The sequence below is a fragment of the Tenrec ecaudatus genome, chromosome 12, assembly GCF_050624435.1.
Source record: "Tenrec ecaudatus isolate mTenEca1 chromosome 12, mTenEca1.hap1, whole genome shotgun sequence".
NCBI lineage: Eukaryota > Metazoa > Chordata > Mammalia > Afrosoricida > Tenrecidae > Tenrec > Tenrec ecaudatus.
The window spans coordinates 97,803,949-97,826,793 of NC_134541.1; the positions used below are offsets into that span (position 1 = coordinate 97,803,949).

Consider the following 22,845-nt stretch of genomic DNA (forward strand, 5'->3'; position numbering starts at 1 on the left):
ACAAAGTTCCTTTAGCAATGATGAATGCCCAAAGGGCAGGGTACTCTTTAAGCCAGCCTCCTGCCCAAGGGCACTCAGCTCTCCTCCTGTGGACTGAGAAGCCTGTTGCTCTGTCTGTCTCATTTTCTTGGTGCTTTGGCCTGTGGTACCTCTGCTAAGGCTGTCACCTCATACAGAAATCTCATGTATGTGCTTTGCTGGTGGATCTTACATCTTGATGGCTATAAGAACACACAGCCATAAAGATTTTCTGTCTTTCTTCTGAAGTGACCCAATTTACACCCAGCCGAGTAGCAAAACTGACTGAGCCTTACGTTAGAGGCCTTTACACCTTATTTGCATGTCCCTATTCTACCATGCCAGGAATAACACAAGCAAGAATGGCTTGGCTTTCTTTGTCAAAAAGGATATTTCAAACTCAATCATGAAATACAATGCCACCTGTGAGAGAATTATATCTATCTGCCTTCAAAGAAATCCCATCAATATAACCATTATTCAAATTGACACACCAACCACAAAAGCTAGCAATCAAGAAATCGAAGAATTCTACCAGAGACTGAACTCTGAAATTGATCACAAATGCAATCAAGATGCATTGATAATTATTGACAAATGGAATGTAAATGTTGGAAGCAAAGAGGAAGGCACAGTAGCTGGAAAATGTGGTTTTTGTGATAGAAATAAAGCTGGAGATCGCATGATACAATTTTGCAAAACCAACAACTGTGAACATTGTTCATAGCAAATACGTTTTCAACAGCTTAAAAGACAACTGTACACTTGAACTGCCCCAAGTAGAATAAGCAGAAAGCAAATGAATTACATCTGTGGGAAGACATGATGGATAAACTGATATTTCACCAAATAAAACCAGATCAGGGACTGTGGAACAGACCATAAATTACTCACATGTAAGTTCAGGATAAACTCACTGCCATCAAGTCACTGCTGCCTCCAAGTGACTAGCTATTTATGGGAGTAGAAAGCCCATTCTTTCTCCCTCAGAGCTTCTGGTGGTTTCAAGCTTGTGACCATGTAGATTGCAGCCGAGTGCATAACCACTACATTACCAGGGATCCTTTAAGTTCATGATAAATTGAAGAAAGTTAAAACAAGTCCACAAGAGTCAATATAGGAACTTGAGTATCTCCCCTGAATTTTGAGAACATCTCAAGAGCAAATTTGACACATTGAATGCTGCTAATGACAAAATAAATACCTGATGAGCTGTGGGAAAACATCAAGACCATCATTCATGAAGAAAGCAAAAGGTCATTTTAAAAGACAAAGAAAGAAAAGACCAAAGTGGATATCAGAAGAGACTCTGAAACTTGATTTTAATCATCCAGTAGCTAAAGCAAATGAAAGAAAGGATGAAGTCAAAGAGTTGAATAGAGATTTTCAAAAGGAAGCTCCAGAAGAAAAAGCAAAAAAAAAAAAAAAAAAGTTTTTTTATTGGGGGCTCGTACAACTCTTATCACAATCCATCCATCCATTGAGTCAAGCACATTTGATATCATCATCAAAACATTTGCTTTCTACTTGAGCCCCTCATATCAACTCCTCATTCCCCGCCTTCCTCATGCACCCTTGATAATTTATAAATTATTGTTATTTTTTCATCTCTTACAATGTCCAACGTCTCCCTTCACCCACTTTTCTGTCCATCCCCCAGGGAAGAGGTTATATGTAGATCCTTGTAATCAGTTCCCCCTTTCTACCCCACCTTTCCTCCACCCTCCCGCTACTGCCACTCTCAGCACTGGTCCTGAAGGGATCATCTGTCCTGGATTCCCTGTTTTTCCATTTCCTATCTGTACCAGTATACATCCTCTGGTCTAGACAGATTTGTAAGGTAGAATTGGAATCATGATAGTGGGGGAGGAAGCATTTAAGAACTTGAGGAAAGTTGTATGCTTCATCGTTGCTACCCTGTACCCAGACTGGCTCATCTCCTACCTGTGACCCTTCTGTAAGGGGATGTCCATTTGCTTACAGATGGGCTTTGGGTCTCTACTCTGCACCACCCCCCTCATTTACAATGACTTGATTTGTTGTTCTTTGATACCTGATCCCTTCAACACCTTGTGATCACACAGGCTGGTGTGATCCTTCCATGTGGGCATTGTTGCTTCTGAGCTGGATGGCCACTTGTTTACCTTCAAGCCTTTTAAGACCCCAGACACTATATCTTTTGATAGCTGGGTACCATCAGTTTTCTTCACCACATTTGCTTATGCACACATTTGTCTGCAGTGACCTTATCAAGAAGGTGGACACACACTGATATGATTTTTTGTTCTTTGATGCCTAATACCTGGTCCCTTCGACACCTCTTGGTCACAAAGGCTGGTGTGCTTCTTCTAGGTGAGCTTTGTTGCTTCTGAGCTAGATGGCCGCTTGCTTACCTGCAAGCCTTTAAGACCCCAGACGCTATATCTTTTGATAGCTGGGCACCATCAGCCTTTCTTCACCACATTTGCTTATGCACACATTTGTCTTCAGCGATCGTGTCAGGAAGGTGTGCATCATAGAATGCCAATTTAATAGAACAAAGTGTTCTTGCATTAAGTACTTGAGTGGAGGTCCAATGTCCATTTGCTGCCTTAATACTAAATCTATAAATATATGCATGTAGATTTATTTCCCCACCATCCTATATAAATATATTTCCATATGTACATTTCTGTATTCAGACCTCTATAAATGCCCTTTGCCTCCTAGTTTTTTCCTCTATTTCCTTTTACTTTCCTCTTGTCCCACTATCATGTTCAGCCTTCATTTGGGGTTCAGTAATTTCTCTCAGTTACCTTGCCCTTGCTGAATCCTTACCAGGCCTCATCTTCCCCATCCCCCTTGCCACTAATTTTGGATCACTTGTTGCTTCCTTGTCCCTGGATTGGTCAACACCACCTCCTTTCCCCCACCTTCCCCTCTCCCATGTCCCCCGGAGTCCCATTGTTTTCTCCTCAAGACTATTCATCCAGCCTACCTTATCTAGATAAATCTGCAGAAATAATAATATGCACCAAAAGACATGGTATAACAAGAAAAAGCAACAAAAGAGAACACAGATAACAACACAGAACGTGAATGGCGAAGAAAAGAATAAATTAATTAAAAATAAGAAAAAGAAAAACCTGTAAATAGATCAAGGTCTGATTTTTGACCTCTAGGCATTTCCTCCAGCTGAGTCTGATGGGGTGCCACGCTCTGGCCCCAAAAGTCTATCCTTTGCACTCCCTCAGTAGCTCCCTGCCCTTAGTGTTTTGCCTTGGTTTGGTGGGGTCAGACTGGGCCAGTCCCGACACTGAGTCTCCAGTGTTGTTCCCCGTAGGACCATGGGTCAGTGAGGGATGTCGTGTCTCATAGTAGGATCAGCCATATGGTCCACTCTGTACATTGTCTGTTCGGTGCAGGGATATCATCCTCCAGGCCTGGTGGACCAGGATGTTTTCCACTCTCTCTTCCTCCCCATTCATTTGCTCCCGTGTGCTCTGATCAGACATGTCCCTCTCCCCTAGCTGCAGCTTCAGTGCCGTCCTTTAAAGTCAATTCTTCTGTGGAAGGGGCAGTTGTCCACGCATCTGGGATTGGGGCTGAGCCCTCAGGCCCCTCCAGTGGCTCCCCTCTCCATGCCGGCATGCTGCATTCGCATTTAACTCTGGTCCCTCTTTCCCTGTGGACATGCAAACAGTACCCTCCCCTTGGGCGGGTAAGTGCCCTGTTCCCTCACCACACATCTCTATCTTTTTTTTCCCCTTTCCTATATACCTCCTTTTTAGTTGGCTACCATGTGTACCCCTCGATTTGGTCTGGTCCCTGCCATACTACCTGGACATCACCCCTGGAGTGTTTGTATACAGTAGCTTTTTCCCTGTGCCCCTTTTGCATTTTTCTTTTTAAATTTTTTTATAAACTTAACCTCAGCAGACTCATTTTGTGCTTGGAAAAAGCCAAAATTTTTAATAAAATATGTAAGACCTATAATTCAAAAACTAAAAAGGGAAAGCATGCTTGGCATATCTTAAGTTGATATGCATATCTCAAGAAAAAAAAATCAAGCTTCAAGTTGCAATTTTGAAAGTTTCTATGGGCAAAAGGCAGAATCACTGTACCAAAAAGAACTAGCCAACAGCCCATTATTTCAGAAGGCGGCATATGAGCAAGAACCAGTGGAGCTAAAGGACTTTCAATTGGCAATAAAAGCATTAGCCAAAAACAAGGCTGCCGGTATTGAAATGGTTCTGCAAGCCGATGAAGCACTCACTTATTTATGTCAGGAAATTTGGAATTCAGCTACTTGGCCAACTAACTGAAAGAGACCCATATTTGTACCTTTTCCAAAGAAAGTGGACCCAACAGAATGCTCACACTACAGAGCAATATCATTGATGTCACATGCAAGAAAATGTTGCTGAAGATTTCTAACAATTGCAGCAATACATTGACAGTGGCTTGCTAAAAAAGGACAAACTGATCTGTCTTAGAAGTACCACCAGAATGTTGCTTAGAGGCCAAGACGGCAAGACTTCGGCTTACATATTTCAGACATGTTGTCAGGAGAGACTAACGTGATGAATTGGCACAATGGCTGTATCAACAGACTCAGGCAATAGGAACAATTGAGAGGGTGGCACAGGACCATCTTGATGGAACCAACCCAGTGGCACCTAACAACAACTTGGGTAGTTAGATTTCCAGACTTTTTATGGGACATTTTAAAGTATTCTCTTTTCTGTTGTCATGCACCATAGATTCCATTCTAACTCATAGTAACTCTATAAGATAGAGTCGAACTTCTTCACATGGTTTCCAAGACCCGTGACACAGTGGTTAAGTGCTAGGTGGCTAACCAAAAGATTGACAGTTTAACTCCCCAGCTGCCCCAAGGGGGAGAGATATAACAGTTCGCCCATAAGGATTTTTTTTAAAAAAGAAACAACTTGTTTCCTAAGCATCAATTCCAATATGTAACAACCCTGGAGGGTAGACTGGAACTCCCTAGAGGGTAGACTGGAACTCCCTAGAGGGTAGACTAGAACTCCCTAGAGGGTAGACTCGAACTCCCCACAGGGTTTCCAAGGCAAACTGCCATGCCTGTCCCAACAGAGCAGCTAGTAGATTCAAAAGCCACAACCTTTTCGTTATCAGCTGAATGCTTAACTCTATACCACCAGGGCTTTCATTTTGTTATAGGAAATATAGTAGCAGAATTGCTGTTGAGTTGGTCCCAGCGGACCTGTGCACCATAGTTTTCAAGGCTGACCTTGCGAAGTAGATCAACAGGCCTTCTGCTGCACCGCTGGGTTGGTTTGAACCACCAACTTTTAGTTAGTAATTGGGGCTTAATTTTGTACCACTAGGAACCCCTCCTCGTGTTTTATTAAAATCTCTTTACCAAAATGGAGACTTTCCTTTCAAATGTTGGTTTTAAGCCGACAGAGTAGTTTAGCTATGTATATACAATGTAAAGCTTTCTAATAAATATGCTTGTCACAGGCATATTTTTAGGCTTCCACTTCCAAGGTCTTTATCGCACTGAGGCAGCAGTGTTGTTTATGGCTCAAAAAACCACCCCAAAACAAATTCCCTGCTATCAAGTCAGTTTCAACTCAAGCGAGCCTAGAGAGCAGGGTAGAACTGCCTCTCTGGGTTCCAAGATGTTGACTCTTTCTGGGAGCAGCTTGTGGTTTCGAACTGCTGACCTTACAGTTTGCAGCACAGTGTGCACTGTGTCATCAGGGCTCCTTGTTGATAGGTAATTAAGTGTTAATAACATTATGAGTATTAAATACTTCTGTAGACTCCTCTTCTGTTACTCTTAACTCCTTTCATGTTTTCCTCTCTGTTTTTCAGTTTTACAGCCACCAGCACAGCAGGAAAAAGAAGTCTGAGTCCTAGTGTGGAAGATGCTGGCTTGGAAGATAGAGTGTTGGGGGAGATGTCTGATGCTGAGCTTGAGAACACAGATTCCTGTGCAGAGCCCCTCTCAGAGGGGAGGAAGAAGTCCAAGAAATTAAAAAGAATGAAGAAAGAACTTTCTCCAGCAGGTTAGTATTGGATCTTGCCGAAGTTTTGGGATGGCCTAATCTTTAAATGCTCTAAAAACTCAAATTTGGGGGAGAATTGATAGCAAAGCTTCCACCAGTGGCAGAGCCCTTGTAATTATCCATGGGATCAGAAGTTTTTAAGTATCTATTTGTTTTACTTTATTTATTTATACAGACAAGCTTTTATTTAGGAAATGGCTCACACAGTTGTAGAGGCAGACAAGCCCTAAGTCCAAAGCTCAGATGGCAGGCTGGAGGCTTCTCTTGACTCATGTAGCTACAGGAACTGATGTGTCCAAGTTGGTCAGATCAGAGGTTCCAAAACCAAAAACCAGTCGATGCTGACTCATAACAACTGATAGGATAGGGTAGAACTGCCTTTGTGAGGTACCGAGACTGTAACTATTTACGGGAGTGTGGAGCCCTGTCTGTCTCCCAAGGAGCAGCTGGTAGTTTTGAACTTGCAGTTAGCAACCCAACTCATAACCATTACACTTCAGCACAGAGGCCCCAAAAGGCACTGTTCTGGTAGTTGAAGGCCTTATTCATGTCCCTTCTTCTTAGCTCTCTTAGCTCTTACAAGCTTGGGGATTTTGCTGCTATGTTTAGATAATGATGAAATGAAAAATACAAGTTTAAATTTGCACAGGTCTTCTCCTACATGTTATTTTCAGTAGCTGAATTTCTGCTGTGTTCCCAACAAAACTGCAGGTAGCCTGGATTTCGCCAATAAATAGAATTATACAAGGAAAAAAAAATACACAGTAAGTTAACTGATTAAGGGCCTATTGGAATAGGTGTCTTACCCTCTTAGTGTTCTTTCATTTTCACAATAGGTTGAGGTGGAGAATATTAGTAATTGCAATTATGTCAACTCCAGCAAAGAGAGAGAGAGAGAGAGAGAGAGAGAGTGTGTGTGTGTGTGTGTGAGAGAGAGAGAGAGAGAGAGAGAACCAGAAAGAACTTGAGCTTGCTGGTTTCTTGCCATCTCCATAATCTTTGATGTGTTTGAGGCTGGTATGTCAAGCCATCATGCTAACCCACCACTTTACGAAACAATATTCTTTCATAATGATTGGTCTTTCCTGATGATATGTCCTAAGTTAGCAAGATCAAGTCTTTTCACTTCTAAGTAGCATTCAGTTAGTAATGGAATTGTTTCAGTAATATGGATGCCGACACCCCAACCCCACCTCTATTTTTGTACCAGACATTGAGTGGATGCATTACCTGAGCCACCCTTTCATGAACAGCACCGAGTAGGAGCACGAGGCAAAGATAGTTCCTGTCAGTAAAGGCCTATGAAAGGTCCTTCTCGGTTGCGGCCATAATTCAGACAATGGTTATGATGACAGTAATCATGGCCACTGATCACTGAGTGCTTACCAAGTGCTAATACTTACAGATATACTTCCATTTAAATCTTCAAAGTCATCACCGTAGGTTTTACAGGCTAAGAAAATAGATTATATAACTTTTACAAGGCCCTTGGTTCTATCCACCGACAAAGCTAGCTGTTGCTAATCACATATGCATATTGTCCACTCAAGATATGACATACACTGACCTAGACATTTGTAGAACTAACAGTCAAATCAAAGGAAGGTAGCAGTCAATTAATGCTGCTTGAGCACAACCAAGCTAAGTGTGTTAGCCCGGGTAGACTAGAGAAACAAATCCAGGGAGACTCACATATGTTTAGGAAAGAACTTTATATCACAGAGTAATTGTATATTGAGAAAAATATCCCAGCCCAGTCCAGATCAAGTTCATGAGTCCGATATGAGCCCAAATGTCCAATATCAATCTCTAAATTCCTCTTTAGACTCACGCGACGTATGCAATGATGCTGAATGCAGGAGGATCACAAGCCAGCAGGTGGAGAGTCTTGTGGATCCAGTGATGGTGTAAGAATCTCAGCACTGGTGTGGTTCTCCACATGGCTCCTCCAGCTCTAGGACTACAGCATAGTTCCATGTGTCTTGTCACCAGGAATGTCTTGCAGGGAGTGAGCATGTGTCCCGCCTCCAGCAAGCTTTTATCTCCTTAGCACCTCCAAATGAGGTCCTCAGCTGCAACCTGATTGACAGGCTAAATTCCACCCCTTTATTCTTTATTGTTTCAAACTGACAACAGATTATGTAATTCTAAGAATGTCTTTTTATTTTTAATCATCTTACTAGGGGTTCGTACAACTCTTATCATAATCCATACATACATCCATTGTGTCAAGCACATTTGTACATTTGTTGCCATCATCATTCTCAAAACATTTGCTTTCTACTTGAGTCCTTGGTATCAGCTCATTTTTTCACCTCCCTCCCCACTCCCCTCTCCCTCATGCATCCTTGATAATTTATAAGTTATGATTATTTTGTCATCTATCTGATGTCACCCTTCACCCACTTTTCTGTTGTCCATTTCCCAGGGAGGAGGTTATATGTATATCTTTGTAATAGGTTCCACCTTTCCACCCCACTCTTCCTCCACCCTCCCGGTATTGCCATTCTCAGCACTGGTCCTGAAGGGGGATCATCTGCCCTGGATTCCCTGTGTTTCCAGTTCCTATCTGTACCAGTGTACATTCTCTGGTCTAGCCAGATTTGTAAGGTAAAATTGGGATCCTGATAGTGGGGACGGGGGGAGGGAGCATTAGGAACTAGAAGAAAGTTGTATGTTTCATCGTTGCTACTCTGCACCCTGACTGGCTCATCTCCTCGTGACCCTTCCTGAGGGGATGTCCATTTGCCTACAGATAGATCATGGGTCCCCAATCTGTACTCCCCCTCATTCACAATGACTTGGTTTTTTGTTCTTTGATGCCTGACATCTGATCCCTTCGACACCTCGTGATCACACAGACTGGTGGGCTTCTTCCATGTGGACTTTGTTGTTTTTGAGCTAGATGGCTGCTTGTTTACCTTCCAGCCTTTAAGACCCAAGATGCTATATCTTTTGATAGCCAAGCACCATCAGCTTTCTTCATCATACTTGCTTATGCACCCATTTGTCTTCAGCAATCTTATCAGGAAAGTGAGCACAAAATGATAGGATTTTTTGTTTTTTTGATGCCTGATCCCTTGAGCACCTCGTGATCATATAGGCTGGTGTGCTTCTTCCATGTGGGCTTTGTTGCTTCTGAGCTAGAGGGCCGCTTGTTTACCTCAAGTCTTTAAGATCCCAGATGCTATATCTTTTGATAGCCAGGCACCATCAGCTTTCTTCACCACATTTTCTTATGCACCTGCTGTGTCTTCAGCGATTGTGTCAGAAGGTGAGCATCATGGAATGCCAGTTTAATAGAACAAGTATTCTTGAATTGAGGGAGTACTTGAGTGGAGGCCCAGTGTCCTTCTGCTACCTTAATACTAAACCTATAAATATATGCACATAGATCTATTTCCCTATCCTCATATATAAATATATTTACATATGTACATGTCTTTATTTAGACCTCTATAAATGCCCTTTGCCCCCTATTTATTTCCTGTATTTAAGAATGCCTTTTGTTTTAGGTAGTTCCCTTTTTGCACATGGCCCCTTTGGACTGTAGATTATTTTTCTAATCTCATTAATATTAGTGAAATCAAATCAGCATGGAAATATTGCCTATGCTTTTGATACATTATGCTGAAGCTTAATGTTCATGGAAACTTAAACTTTTGTTTGAAGCCTTGATTATGCATTTATCCTCCCTCTGAAATGAAGCCTTCTCTCTTTACTTGCCTCCTTCCCCTCCCCCAATATTAAGTGTTAGAGAAGTTTTAAATCTGTGAATTATTTCATCACCATCTTTGATCCCTTGTCACTACTGCTACATTATCCATGTCCAGCCATCATCAAACAGTGCAGGCAGAGGTTGGCTCTTGGAGATGAAGCTAAGCATGGTTTGTGAGGGGAGTAAAGATGAGGTCTTCCCATCTCGTATTCCTTTCCTTCATCGCTCACTCTCGTGTGAGCTTTACAGTGTGTTTACTGTAAGGGGGTGCAAATGCGTTCAGTGCATTGTCCAGCCTAGACAGTGTGTGCCACCAGGGGCCACTGAAGTTAAGGCCATCACACATGAAACAGGGTAGATTTTTTCCCCGGCCTTGTATATTTTTACAATGCTCCGAAGCTATGCAAAAGGTTTTCAAGACCATTCAAGGATCAAGAGGCAGTTGTGTGAACATAACAAGGTCATACTGTATAGTTTCAAATCAGGAAAGGTGTTCACCGGGGTTGCATCTTCTCACCATACTTGTTCATCTGTATGCTGAGCAAATCATCAGAGAAACTGGATTATATGAAAACGAAGGTGGCACCAGAATTGCAGAAAAGCTTATCAACAACCTGCTTGTAATATGCAGAGGACAGCGTGTTGCTGATCAAGATCAAGGATTGTTGTGGCCTTCGGTATGGATTACAGCACAATGTAAAGAAGACCAAAATCCTCACAATTGAGTAAATGAAGAACAGGTTAAAATTGTCAAAGATTTTGTCTTGCTTGGATCCACAATCAACGCTCATGAAAGCGGTAGTCAAGCGATCAAAAGACAAATTGCATTAGGTAAATCTATTGCACAGGACCCCTTTAGAATGTTGAAAAGCAAGGATATTACTTTGAGGACTAAGGTGCACTTGACCCAAGCCATGTTTGCTATTGCCTCATATGCATGTGAAATTTGGATGTAGAATAAGGAAGACTGAAGAATAATCCATGCATTTGAGTTGTGGTGCTGGAGAAGAATATTGAAAGTGCCATGACTGCTAAAAGGACAAATTCATCTGTCTTGGAAGACGTACAGCCAGAATGTTGCTAAGAGACAAAGATAGGAAGACTTCATCTTACATACTGTGGACATCGTGCTTGGTAAAGTGGACAGGAGCGAAGAGGGGCAGGTCCTCAATGGATGGATTGACACAGTTTGTGCAACAACGTGCTCAGGCATTCACTAATGTGAGCATGGCACATACCTGGGCAGTGTGTCATCCTTTTGTACATAGGGTTGCTACGAGTCAGAGCCCATTTGACAGCACCCAACAATGAAGAGCCCTGGTGGCTAATGTCAAGGTCAATATTCCAAACCACCGGCTCCTCCACGGGAGAAAGATGAAACCGTCTGCGCCTGTAAACATTTACAAGCTCAGAAACCTTATATGTGGGTTGCTACGAGTTGGAATCCATTTAATGGTTATGGGTAGCTGGGCTTTATAAAAAAATTCAGGTCTTTCTCCTTCTTAGGTGTCTTGGCAGTCGCTCTTGGTTGGGGGTCATCTTGCATCTAAAGCAGAAGAATTATGACCATAAGTAGACATAAAAGTCACTGGAGTTGATTGCTTCTAGGTTCTAAATCATTTTGAAAAATAAAAAATATGAGCAGAGGTTCAAGCAGATTCTGAAGATGGTGAGACAAGGTGGAGGGAAACTGGTCCTCGTGAAGGAAATCCAGAATAGAGTATAGCACCATGCTGGCCCAAACCAGTGTCCATCCCTGCATGGTAGTAATATTGAGTTGGGTAAAGCATATGGAAAATACCACATAGTAAGCACAGGCGAAGGAGCCCTGGTGACATAGAGGTTACACGTTGCGCTGCTAACAGCAAACTCAGCAGTGTGCAACCACCAGCTGCTGCATGAGAGGAGGACTGGGCTTTCCACTCGCATACGAGTCTCTTTCCACTCCCCTACGAGTCACAGTCTCGGACACTCATAGGAGCAGCTCTGCGCTGTCCAGTAGGGTCGCTCTGAGTTGGCATCAATCTGATGGCAGTGGGTTGGGTTTGGTTATGAACATTGGCTATCATTGATCTAGAGTATTCCATTATCATGATAAGCATCTTAAAACAGACTGGTGAACAAAAAAGTTGTTGTTTTTCCTTTGACAAAATTGTCCAGAACTTGTTGGCTTTTTGTGAACAGCAACAACAGAAACCCAGTCAGTTGTAGGTATCATTGTTTCTGCCTTGTTGGAAAGCGGGGCTCCAGCACTCAGGCAGCAAGGTGTTCTGCTGTGGTGTCGGCCAGAGGAAAGAACTGCCCGACTCCAAAGCTCACACATTGTACCACCCTACTCTTGTGTGAAACTGCTCCAAACTTTACAGGAAGTGGAACATTCCTTAATAATGTGGGCACTTTGTGCAGCTTTTCTCGAGAAAAAATGAACACCTCGTAGACTTCCATAACTTTCTAGTCATGTGACTAGCAATCCAAATGACTTCTCATCTGTGGGGCTTCTATTTGTTTTTCTATGCGTTGTATTACTCAATTCATCTTTTTTCTTTTAAGTGTTTTTTCTATCCTAATTTCAGGAGGCAAGTGCATAGTCCTCATTTTATTATATTTTTAATTAATGAATTTTTTCAGATATTTGAAATGCAACTTTATTCTGGTTCTAAACAGAAAGGAATGGGAATGACGTTTAAACAAATTGTCACCATTGAACATTGTGAAATAACTATACCTTTCTTGTATTTGAATTTCAAGAAAGAAGACAGCTGTATTCCAAAACAGCTAGATATGCAGGTCCGGGGGGGAAGGTTTTAGCTGACACGTTCACTCTGAAGCCCTTCCTCGCCTCCGGCATCCCAAAGATGAACTCATTCTGCTTAACTGTGTAATAAGAATGGCAAACGCACGGCACCACTGGCATCGCCTATAAAACTAGACTTCTGACGCCAGGCTCCAGCTTCGTTCTCTCACAGGTCATTGTCCAACTCTGAATCATGCCCATATTGTGCTACCAGCACTGGGTCCCTAACAACCTCCAGTGGGTAAGAGCAGGCATGACAACAAACTCTAAGTGAGGATTTTCAGTTAGTTTTCTAGGAAACCAAAGGAAGGGCTTTTCCAAGTTATAGTTACTTAGGATTGCTAATGGCATAGTACCGGAGGCTCTTCTTTCAGTGGGAGACAGTGGGTTTTGCCTTAACTTTCCTGTCCGTAAAGTCCACTGTGTTGCCACATAGCATGACGGGTATGTTTTCACATACTCGAACCAGTTCCCCCTGCCAGCTGGGCACATTCTTGTGAGTAACCCTTGAGGGTAAGTCAAACATTATAATGGCACCCTGGGCTTGGCTATAATACCTGTCTCTCAGTCCTCCAGTTTCCCTTGAACAGCTGTATCCCACACATTGAATTTAACAGGTCCTCCGTTAGTATGCAACACACGGGGATGGACCTGAATGCCTAAGGTGGCTACACACTTCTCAAATTCACCAGACAATGACACTTCACAAATGTCGTTTTCCAGTACCATCTTCACCCACCAGTATGAGTTTGAACTGGACTTGGGGTTTCCCTTAGCCAGCTATTGTGGTGAATCTTCCAGAAATGTCTCCAGGCTGCTTCTGACTGAGGGATGAAAAGATAGTGGAAGCAAGTCCTCTATTTTTATATGTACTGTTATTACTGTTGTTTAGTGATGTCATCTACTGAATGGCCATATGTTGTGCTGTGTATATTTTCACACACACATATAAGACATTTATCCCATCCCCCAATCCCTAGCTGGCTTGTGGGAGGTCCCAGAGAATAGCTAGGAAGAACTCGAGGCACCCGTTTTCCGAGCAACTCAAGATACTGTTCTCAGTGGGTCCGTAACAGAAAACAATCCCATAATCCACTTGTGCTTGAATACAGTTTCTCTAGGAAAAACTTGTCATTTCCATACAATGGACATGTAGTAGATGAGTCTCTACAGCACACTTGTTCTTACCCAAATACGGTGGGAGTCCGGAGAAACTGCAGCCTAGGCCTCACCCTCAGCCTCTGCCAGAAAATCACACGGCCAACACAGAGTGGCCGGAGGCTGACCAGGCTGACCTTCCTCACAGTAAGCGCTGGCTGGTTCACGGACTGGATTGTCCATCAGCACACTGAGACACGTTGACTATTGTGTGACAGAGGCAGCTCCATTTGTTGCGGTGTCAGGGGTAGCTTGTTCCTGTCGCCAACACAGAGACCAGGTTGCTTGGAGCTATTCTAAACTTATTCCTGCAAGCACTTACAAAGAAAACAGCCACGTTTCTTCCTCCACAACTGTTTTCAAAGATCCAATAAGAAGCAAACAAGTTATGTACCCTGATCTTTGTGGCAGGTTGGGGGTTGGGGACTAGTTAACAAGTTTTACAGTGACGAGAGGACCTTAAAAGAACAAAGGGGAGTAAGTCTCACAGGAAACATTTCCACAAGGGAATATCCAAACTTCTTACTCATTGCAACCACGCCTGTGGGGTGTCTAGATCATAACCCTGTATGGGAGTAGAAAGCCCTGTCTTTCCCCAGAGGACTGCTGGAGGTTTGTAAGTGCTGCACCACACCAGGACTTCTAAAGGGTTTGTCAGATCATCAGTAAATACCTTCATCACTTCAGGGTCTCAGTCTCCATGCTTATCTAATGGCCCTGCTTCCCCTTTCTTGAATTAGGGGCATCCAACAGTCCCAGGCCTTGAATAATTAACAGGTTTAAACAGAATTTTCTGGGGGAGGGGACTGTTCCATCCTGGGTCCCTTATAACTAAATCTCAACAAACTGCTACATTTCTGATACTGATTAACAGCACACTAACTCTTCCGCTTCCCTATATCACATTGACTCAGTGGAGCTTTCTGGTTATGTTGTTCCAAGTCTTCTTCTTCCTTAGGTTTAAAATACAGCACTTTAAATCTTGTAAGGGGCCCTGGTGACATAGTGGTCATTTGTTGGGCTGCTAATCTCAAGGTTAACAGTTTGAAATCAGCAGCTTCCCCGGGAGAGAAAATGGGACTTTCTTCTCCCACAAAGACTATAATTCAGTCTGGGAAACCCACAGAGGCAGATCTGTCCTGTCCTTTCAGGTCACTATGGGGCGGCATTAACTGGATGGCAGTGAGTTGTAAGTTAAAACCAGGTCTCCAGCTGCTCCTGTGGCCATCTGAGAAACTGGCCGCCTCCCAGTCTTTATAATGATGCTATTCGCCTGGAGGTAGCAGATAAAATATGCATGCAGGCTTGGGAGGTGTGTGCTACGGCCTTGTATACCTCTCCTGTTCCTCCTGGCTGCTCTCCAGGGCCTCCTACAAGCCATCAAGGGGGACGCATGCCTTCATTATTTTATAAATGATGGTGGAAAGCTACCCAGCACAAGCATGCTCATTCAGCACATTATGGCTGCATGATTCAATGACTTTGGTTCTTCACACTTAGTCAGCTCACTTTCTCTTCCCATGTTGTCTCATCACCATGGCCTCAGACTAACCACCACCACCAGCCCCCACCCCCCGGCTGATTATCTCTGCTTTACTTGTTCATATATAGATGATTCTCTAAGTGAGCACCATGCTCCCACCAGTCGTTATTTTTTTTTTTCCAGAACAGTTGTTTAAAGATGACCTCCGGGGATATTTTTGGCTAGTGGTTTGATGATTTGCGATCATCTTCTCACTGTGGGGAAATTGCTTCATGACCAAGGCCTCTGGGATTGTAGAGTTAAAATACTTACTCATGGCAGGTGCCCCAATGATCTTGTTTCATATCAAATCCCATCCTGTAAAAAATGGTGCAAAGGCAAATTTCTGGTGTGCTCTATGTAGTTAACTTTAATTCGCCTGGGAGAAGAAGCATCTCTTCAGTTTATCCCTTTTTAATCTGTTAGTTGAAAAAAATAACTACATATGAAAACACCATTTTTGTGTTTATTACCTCAAAGGGTGATGTTTTAAAAGTTTCTTTTGTTATTAGTAAAAATCATACATTCACTGTGAAAACTTGTAAGATGAAGAAAAAGAAGAAACCCCCTATAATGCTGGCCTTTGATGCCCTTGTTAATAAGTGTTTTTACTATGTGTATCATCTTTTAACAGCTAGCATCATATTTTTCTGATTTCAGAAATTCTGCCAAATATTTATAATGTCAACTCCATAATTCATATGATTAAAATTGTGTTGGACTTTTTTTTTTTAGCAATAGCATTCACAGAAAACCCATGAAGTAAAGTGGTATTAGGTGTATTTTTCAAATGAAGAAATGAGACTTGTTCAGTCATGCAGCTCATAAAATATAGCAGACTCCGCTTGGGCTAGCGCTTTTGCTGCTTTTGTTTTATTATTATATCTGTAAACAGCTCTGTGGTCATGCTCCTTTCCTCCTACTCCCTTGCCCCTACTCACATCACATTGTGGTGGTTATAGAGGTGTTTCTAACACAGTGACTTATGTGCTCAGAGCAGAACTACTCGGGTTTTCAAGGCGCTTTAAGGGTCTAGGGCCTTTTGCAAGCACATTGCCAGGCATGTGTTAAGCAGTTCCTCTGGGTGGGTTCAAACTGCCAACCTTCCATCTAGTAGTTGAGCATTTGACCATTTGTGCCACCCAGGCCTCCACTCTGTCCCCCCACTGCCCCCCCTTCCCGGCCCACCCACCCCCACTGGTCATGGTAGGTACAGGTTACAGGTAAGAAGATGTGATTACTTTAAGTAACTTAGGTTTTTCATTCTCAGCTGATTTTACTGTCTCAATTTCCCAAGGCTGGCGTTGGTGTTTTTACTTTTAGATTGACCATAATATTTCTTTGATATGTGAACTATAAGAATGTCCTTGCTGGTGCATTTTTTTTCTCCCTACAACTTGGCATTGTCTAAATGAATGTATGAGATTGAGAAGGTCAGGCAAGTTGTGTGGTCCCAGGCCATCTGCAGTGTTGAATTGTTCTGAGTCGGACTTGTGTTATTGTCCATCAACTTTTCTAATTAGATCATGTGGATATTTTATGTGGATCATCTCCTGCATGTCTGTAATCCAAGAAGATAATCTTAGCCAACCTGCTGGAACTGGAAAAGCCACAAGACACTTCTTTTTCCCTAACAAAGTTTTATTTTGTTTTATTCAATTTTAACTTTTGATTATATATTGGGTGAAGGTCCTGTGCATGCTTACCTTTCCTCACTCTTCTTTACAGGCTGAGATCTGTTGCAGTATTGTAGTTGGCTGCTACTCACAGAAGTAGAATGTGGAACATTGTCTATGTGGACTGTTATGCCCATTGGCCTTGGTGCCCCCACCACTATAGTTCCAAGCTTCTAGGCCCAGTGATTCATTCCCTCCAGGTGGTTGGTCATACAGCTTAGAAGTTTTTTCCAGTTTTCTTGATTATAAGTATATACATGTTTATAGCACATACAAAAGCCACAAGCTTCTTGTGCCCCTTTTGGACTCTCTGTACCCCCCCCCACCCTGGTTGACTTCCTTCAACTGTCGACACCAGCCCCCAAGAGTTCTTGCATCAACTATTTGTACCACCCAAGGCCTCAGCTGCTTTCCTAAGTGGGTTAGTCACGTTCCTAGACTGTGAGTCTGTTCTTGCAGCTGTAAAGGGGGAGAACACCAGCACCTTGGCAAGCTACTCGGAGGGTTAAATAAATTACGCACTTAGCAAAAATGACCATGTATATGTGCTAAACAAAATCTTGGGACCATCCACATTTTACGTGGTGTGGCAGATAAAGCACTTAGCTGCTAACTGAAAGGTTGACAGTTCAAACCTACCAGCTACTCCTCAGGTGAAAGATGCAGCTTTCTGCTCTCATAAAGATTGTAGCCTCAGAAACCTTATGGGGTAGTTCTACTTGGTGCTAAGGGGTCATCTTGAATTAGATAAACTCAACAACAGAATAAATTGAAGAAATAAGGACTCTGGAGAAGGGAGGACTCCTTTTCCTACCTGTAGTGCTTTGGTGGTTTTCGCCTTCATTCACCTGGTCCATGATCTCCTTCAACGAGCTGATCTGTGAGCCTTTTCTGTTTGTGGTGCTGCAGATGGATCCCCTGCTGCCCCAGTCGGAAGCCTGTCTTGGGTACGCTCTCATTGTTCATGCTGTTTTCTCCTCCCACCAGGAAGCATCTTGAACAACTCGGCCAAACTTTTTGAAGTCCCCGATACATGGTAACCAGGACCTGAGTGAGACAAGTCGCTGGTGCTGTGCCCAAGAAAGAGCCATCTGACAGTGTTTGGAAGCCATATATATTGAATTTAATAAAACCCAGTGCAGGAGGAGTTGGAAACAGAATGTGTATGTCCTGAAAAAACAAAAAGCAAAACCAGCTTTTATTTTTGTGCTTGCGTTTTGTCCCATTTCCCCTGCCCCCACTGTCCTTCTCTGTTTCCTGTTGAATTTAAACTGTCTGTTGAACATCGACCAGAGTTACAGGCTGTCACGAACGTGGACATCATTAGCCAGTTGATGGGTCATTTTGTGGATTAAGCAAAGTATTTGTTGCTGTGAATCAATGCGTTTAAGAAGCCACCTGAGGTAGCATGGTGACAGTGAACAACGCAGAGAGAGCTGCCATTCCTGGAGGCTGGTTCCTCTCGTGCCTGCCTGCAGAAGCTCTCCCCCATTATTTCCTGCTCACCTTGCTGGGAAAATGTAACACGGTCTTATCATCTCCCACTCAAAGTGCTACCCCCTCCCAGATTCCTACTGGGGCTGCCTGTACTTAGTAATTTCTCCAGCTTTTTTCTCCAGTAGGAAAATGGGTACCGATGCTGCGCCCTCCCCTTCCCTCCCCCAATCAAGGACCCAACCATCCACCTTCACCTTTACATCACACTGATTCCATGTGAGTGTTCCTAAAACCCCCTTGTCTCTGGAAGGCGTGAGAGTAAACAGGCTACTTCTGTGTGGACACGGCAGCGCTGCATTTGCTTACCCAGCAGCTAAGCCATGGTAACCTGCCTTTCTCTCTCCTGGTTGGTTGGTTGGAGTGGGTAGCAGTCTGGGGGGTGAAGTGTGTCCCATGGGAGTGCATGTGCACATGAGTCTGCTTCTGTACATCTGCTTCCAGTTAGATCTTTAATGTTTTTGTATAGTGGAAATAAGAATGAGAAATGTATTTCCAAAAGATGAAAATTAAAGAAATTTTCATATGACTGTGGCTTGATTTCCCCCTCCCACTAGGAACCTCGGTGGCACAGTGGTCAAAAGGTTTGACAGCTAACTGAAAGATAACTAGTTCAAACCCCCGCTGCTCTGCGGCAGAAAGAGGCGAGTGCTTCCGTGAAGATGACAGCATCGGAAACCCCAGGGGCAATTCTCTGTCTTGCAAGGGTCATTGTGAGTTGGAATCACCTTGGTGGTGATAGGTTTATTTTAAAAGATAGCCTTTTCTTTCTTTTGAAATATAATGTCTGGCCTAAAGATCTGTGAAAAAGACTTCGGGAGTTGCCGAATAAATGGCTGTGTAGAAGGAGATGCCTCTTTCAGATTGGTGGCTGGCACCTGGAATCCAAACGCTCGCCTCAATTCGGAATTCCTTAGTATTATGTGATGCAGGTTTGTAAAGCACTTTCCCCGGTGAAGCTTTGTATAACATTTCCCCTCCTTTTCCTTACTCCTCCCTTTTCCAAGAGTTTTGTAGCCACAAATTTAGAAGCCCAGACTGGGCTAGGAGGAGTCCCCACCCCATCTCAATAAGTCATCACTCACAGCCCAGTGCATGGTAGCATGAAGCAAGCAGTAAAGGAAGAGATGAACTAGGAGGATCCCTAAAAGGGGCCTGCTAGCCTCTGCTGAGTCATTAAAATGTACAGAAAGAAAGTGGCAGTATCTGACTGTTTAGCTTAAGGAGAAAGAAAAGCAACCTAACTGATGGGCGTGCATATGAAAAGTACCTGTGATCTTGAGTATGCTTGGTAGGAAGCACAGAGCATGTGCCCACGTAATCTTTTGTACTGTGTAGATCTTGAGTGGCAGAAACAGCAGAACCTTTTGCCTTAAGGTGTCTGTCTTTGGATATGTTCTCAAGAGAACTAGAATCAGTGGAAGCTGTATATGTAAATATAAAGAGAGATTTCTGTCAAGGAAACGCCTAATGTAGATGCTGGAATGTTTCGAGTTTGGGTCAGATACCAAGTTAAAGGCATCTCCTGGCTCACAGCAGGGGCTGAGGAACACAATATCAACAAGTCAGATAACAGGCTGCTGGCTCACAGTCTGCAGGGGTTAGTGAATCTCAAGACCAGTAGGCAGTACTGCAGGCCACTGGCTCAAGTTCAAAGAACCAGAATTAAGATGAAGATGAGGTAGATTCAGAATCCAGATAGAGCAAAAAACCAGAACTCGGGCAAGTCATTTAAATTGGTTTCAGGACAAGGAAATCTCCATTAAGCAGATTGGCAACTTATAACATGTCGCATCATGAAGATGCTTATATTAGATCTCATTGTGAGTAATGACTAAATCATGACATGACTGCTAAACTACATCATAATAGCCATGACGGATTAGGCTACCATTCTGGAATTCCGCAGATGGTAGCTTTGGTAGAATTATTGCATGTAAGGCAGGCAGATGTATACCCACAATGAGTGTCTATTCCAATAAGGATAAGACTGTACTTTGTAAGATCGTAGTGGTCCATTGTAATCCTCCGGCTACCAGGTTGCTGCCCAGAAGACCTCGGGAAAGGTTTCCTATCAAGGATTTAGTACTGCTGGCAGATTACGCATGCAGCAGTGGCAGCACCCGAGTTGGCCATGGTGAGTTTGGAAGTCCATGTTTCTGAGCCCATACAAAATGTCAGTCCCTGCCACTTTGTTAATGAGCCCAGTGGGCAATGACAGGAGTAGCTAGGAGAAGATGATTGGCTTCCATGGAATATGTTATTTAAATCTACCAAGTTCACCCAATGGTGAGTATGCACTTGAGGCACAAATATCTTCACTTTGAGTGTTAGGAAGGTCTGTTTACCTAACTTCCTCATACCTCTTTGTCACCATTTTTCCCATCATGTAACTTCCAAGTCCCTGAGGATCCTGCCCAACCACTGGCCATAGCCTAAGAATACAATAACATGTGGCCATTTCCACTTCTAAGAGAGTGAACAAATAGGTTCACTGCTCAAAATTCTGGCCGTTGGACTGTCCTTCACTGCTATGCTTCAGGGAGTCCCAGGAAAAGCGGTAGTGCTGCCGCCTACGTTTGAGTGGTATCTGCATGCATATCAAAGCAGAACCATATATAGACCAGGTGTGAATTCTTTCCCAAGTCAACTGATCATAAGGAAAACCTCATGTGACTGTAGGTGCAGACTGGGAAAGAGTAGACTGGGATAATTGGGGCACTTCCTCATACAACATGTGCCTTCAGGTCCTGCCTAAGCCCATTCTCACATGGACTGCTATTGACTGAGGGAGTACCACTGTGCACACCCAGCTTTGTGACTAAGACAACCACTAATTTCATGATGGGCAGCTCAGGCTGTCTGGTGATTTAGTAGCCCCTTGTTTGCCTTTCAGCCCTATGAAGGTTCAGTTAAGGACATGGAACAAGACATACCATTGCTAAAGTCAGATGGATGTTGGCTGAAAGAATACCAGAGAGGTGTTTACTTGTCTTTTATTTGACCAGTCCAAGGCATTTGACTGTAGATCACACAAACCATGGATAACTTCGAGACAAATGGGAATTCCAGAACTTTTGTGCTCATGCGGAACTTGTACACAGGTAAAGAGACAGTTGTGTAAATCAGGAAAGGTGTGTGATGTTTTCTGATCCTAAGTTTTTACCTCATAACTTCCCTAAAAGACATACACACACGCCCTCAAAAAAAAACAACCAACTATCATTAATCGTCGGTGTCAGAAGAAGGTAAAGAAGTGGAGGGTGATGGGTGGAGGTATGACACCCTGTCTCAAAGAAATCTACCTTGGGCTGTGTACAGTTCGGTTCTCCTTGGATAGTCAGGAGAGTCCAGGCATAGCCCCTACCCATTCCCTCCTAAGGTAAAGCATTTATGCGGGAGGATGAAGATAAAATAATTTTTTCGTACAGAGTTCATAAAACATGTATCATAACTTCACTAAAGACCATGACCTGGGGAGACTGACAGTGATCGGCAGGGTTGCGGCCGTGGTGGTGGTTCTGTGTCATTCTGACTGGTAACAATCCTATGCACACTGGAACATCTTTATTTTATTTTCCACGAGTATAAAAACCAATAAGTATTCTTAAAGTTCCAAAATGCTTTAGCTTCCCAAGCACTAAAGGTCGTTCATCTGGTCCAAATATTCTTGCTATTTTCTATAACATAACAAAATATTTAAAATGCAAGAAAAATCACATATCATGTATATATATTTTACGTGATTTTTCAGTTTGGGGGTTTTTGTTGCCTCTTGGTCTTTTCCTGACCAAGATCTTGGTTTAAGTCTAACTAGACTTAAACATAGATTTTTAATTTTTTTAATGCTTATTGAATCCAAATACTATTATATTTTTTATTCTGTATTAAGTTCAGTACGGATTTAAGGATTTCTTTTTAAGGAATGATGGGAGCAGCAAAGGCACCAGAAGACAGAGCTGTGGGCCATTGAAGTAAAGCTGAGTGCCTTGAACAAAGGCTGACTTAGAGAGTGGAGTAGCCCCTGGGTATCTCTCCGTGCCCTTGGAGCTTTGCAGCACAAGCCTGAGCAGGGCAGAGGCCAACGGGCCATGAGGCTGAGATTGAAGAACAAGGAGAGATGGGCTGACCTGGCCTGTTGCCATGGTTGAGAAGAGATATCTGAACAGAACAACTCTAGATGTTTTCTGATCCTGACTTGTTTTTACCAAGCAGCTTCTGTGTGTGTGTGCACGCGCGTGTGCGTGGGTCATGGGGTGGAGGGGGAGGAACCTGACAACCTCACAATAATTAATATTGTCTTTGAGTTTTGTGTTGTCAAAGTCAAGCCATGGAGTCCATGCTGGCTCATAGTGAGTGACCCTCTAGGACAGGGTAGAACTGCCCCTGTGACTTTCCAAGACTGAAACACTTTATGTCCACAGTAT

General features: G+C 43.1%; 1 protein-coding gene across 1 annotated transcript in view; it reads left to right on the forward strand.

Moving 5' to 3' along the window:
• Positions 1 to 19,092, forward strand: part of PARN (poly(A)-specific ribonuclease) — a 144,581-nt gene extending 125,489 nt beyond the window's left edge. The window contains exons 23-24 of the mRNA XM_075564267.1: positions 5,863 to 6,056; positions 17,912 to 19,092. Of these exons, the coding sequence (XP_075420382.1) occupies positions 5,863 to 6,056; positions 17,912 to 17,964 (247 nt within the window). The 3' untranslated portion in view covers positions 17,965 to 19,092. The remainder of the gene's footprint in view (positions 1 to 5,862; positions 6,057 to 17,911) is intronic.
• Positions 19,093 to 22,845: the final 3,753 nt, after the last annotated feature.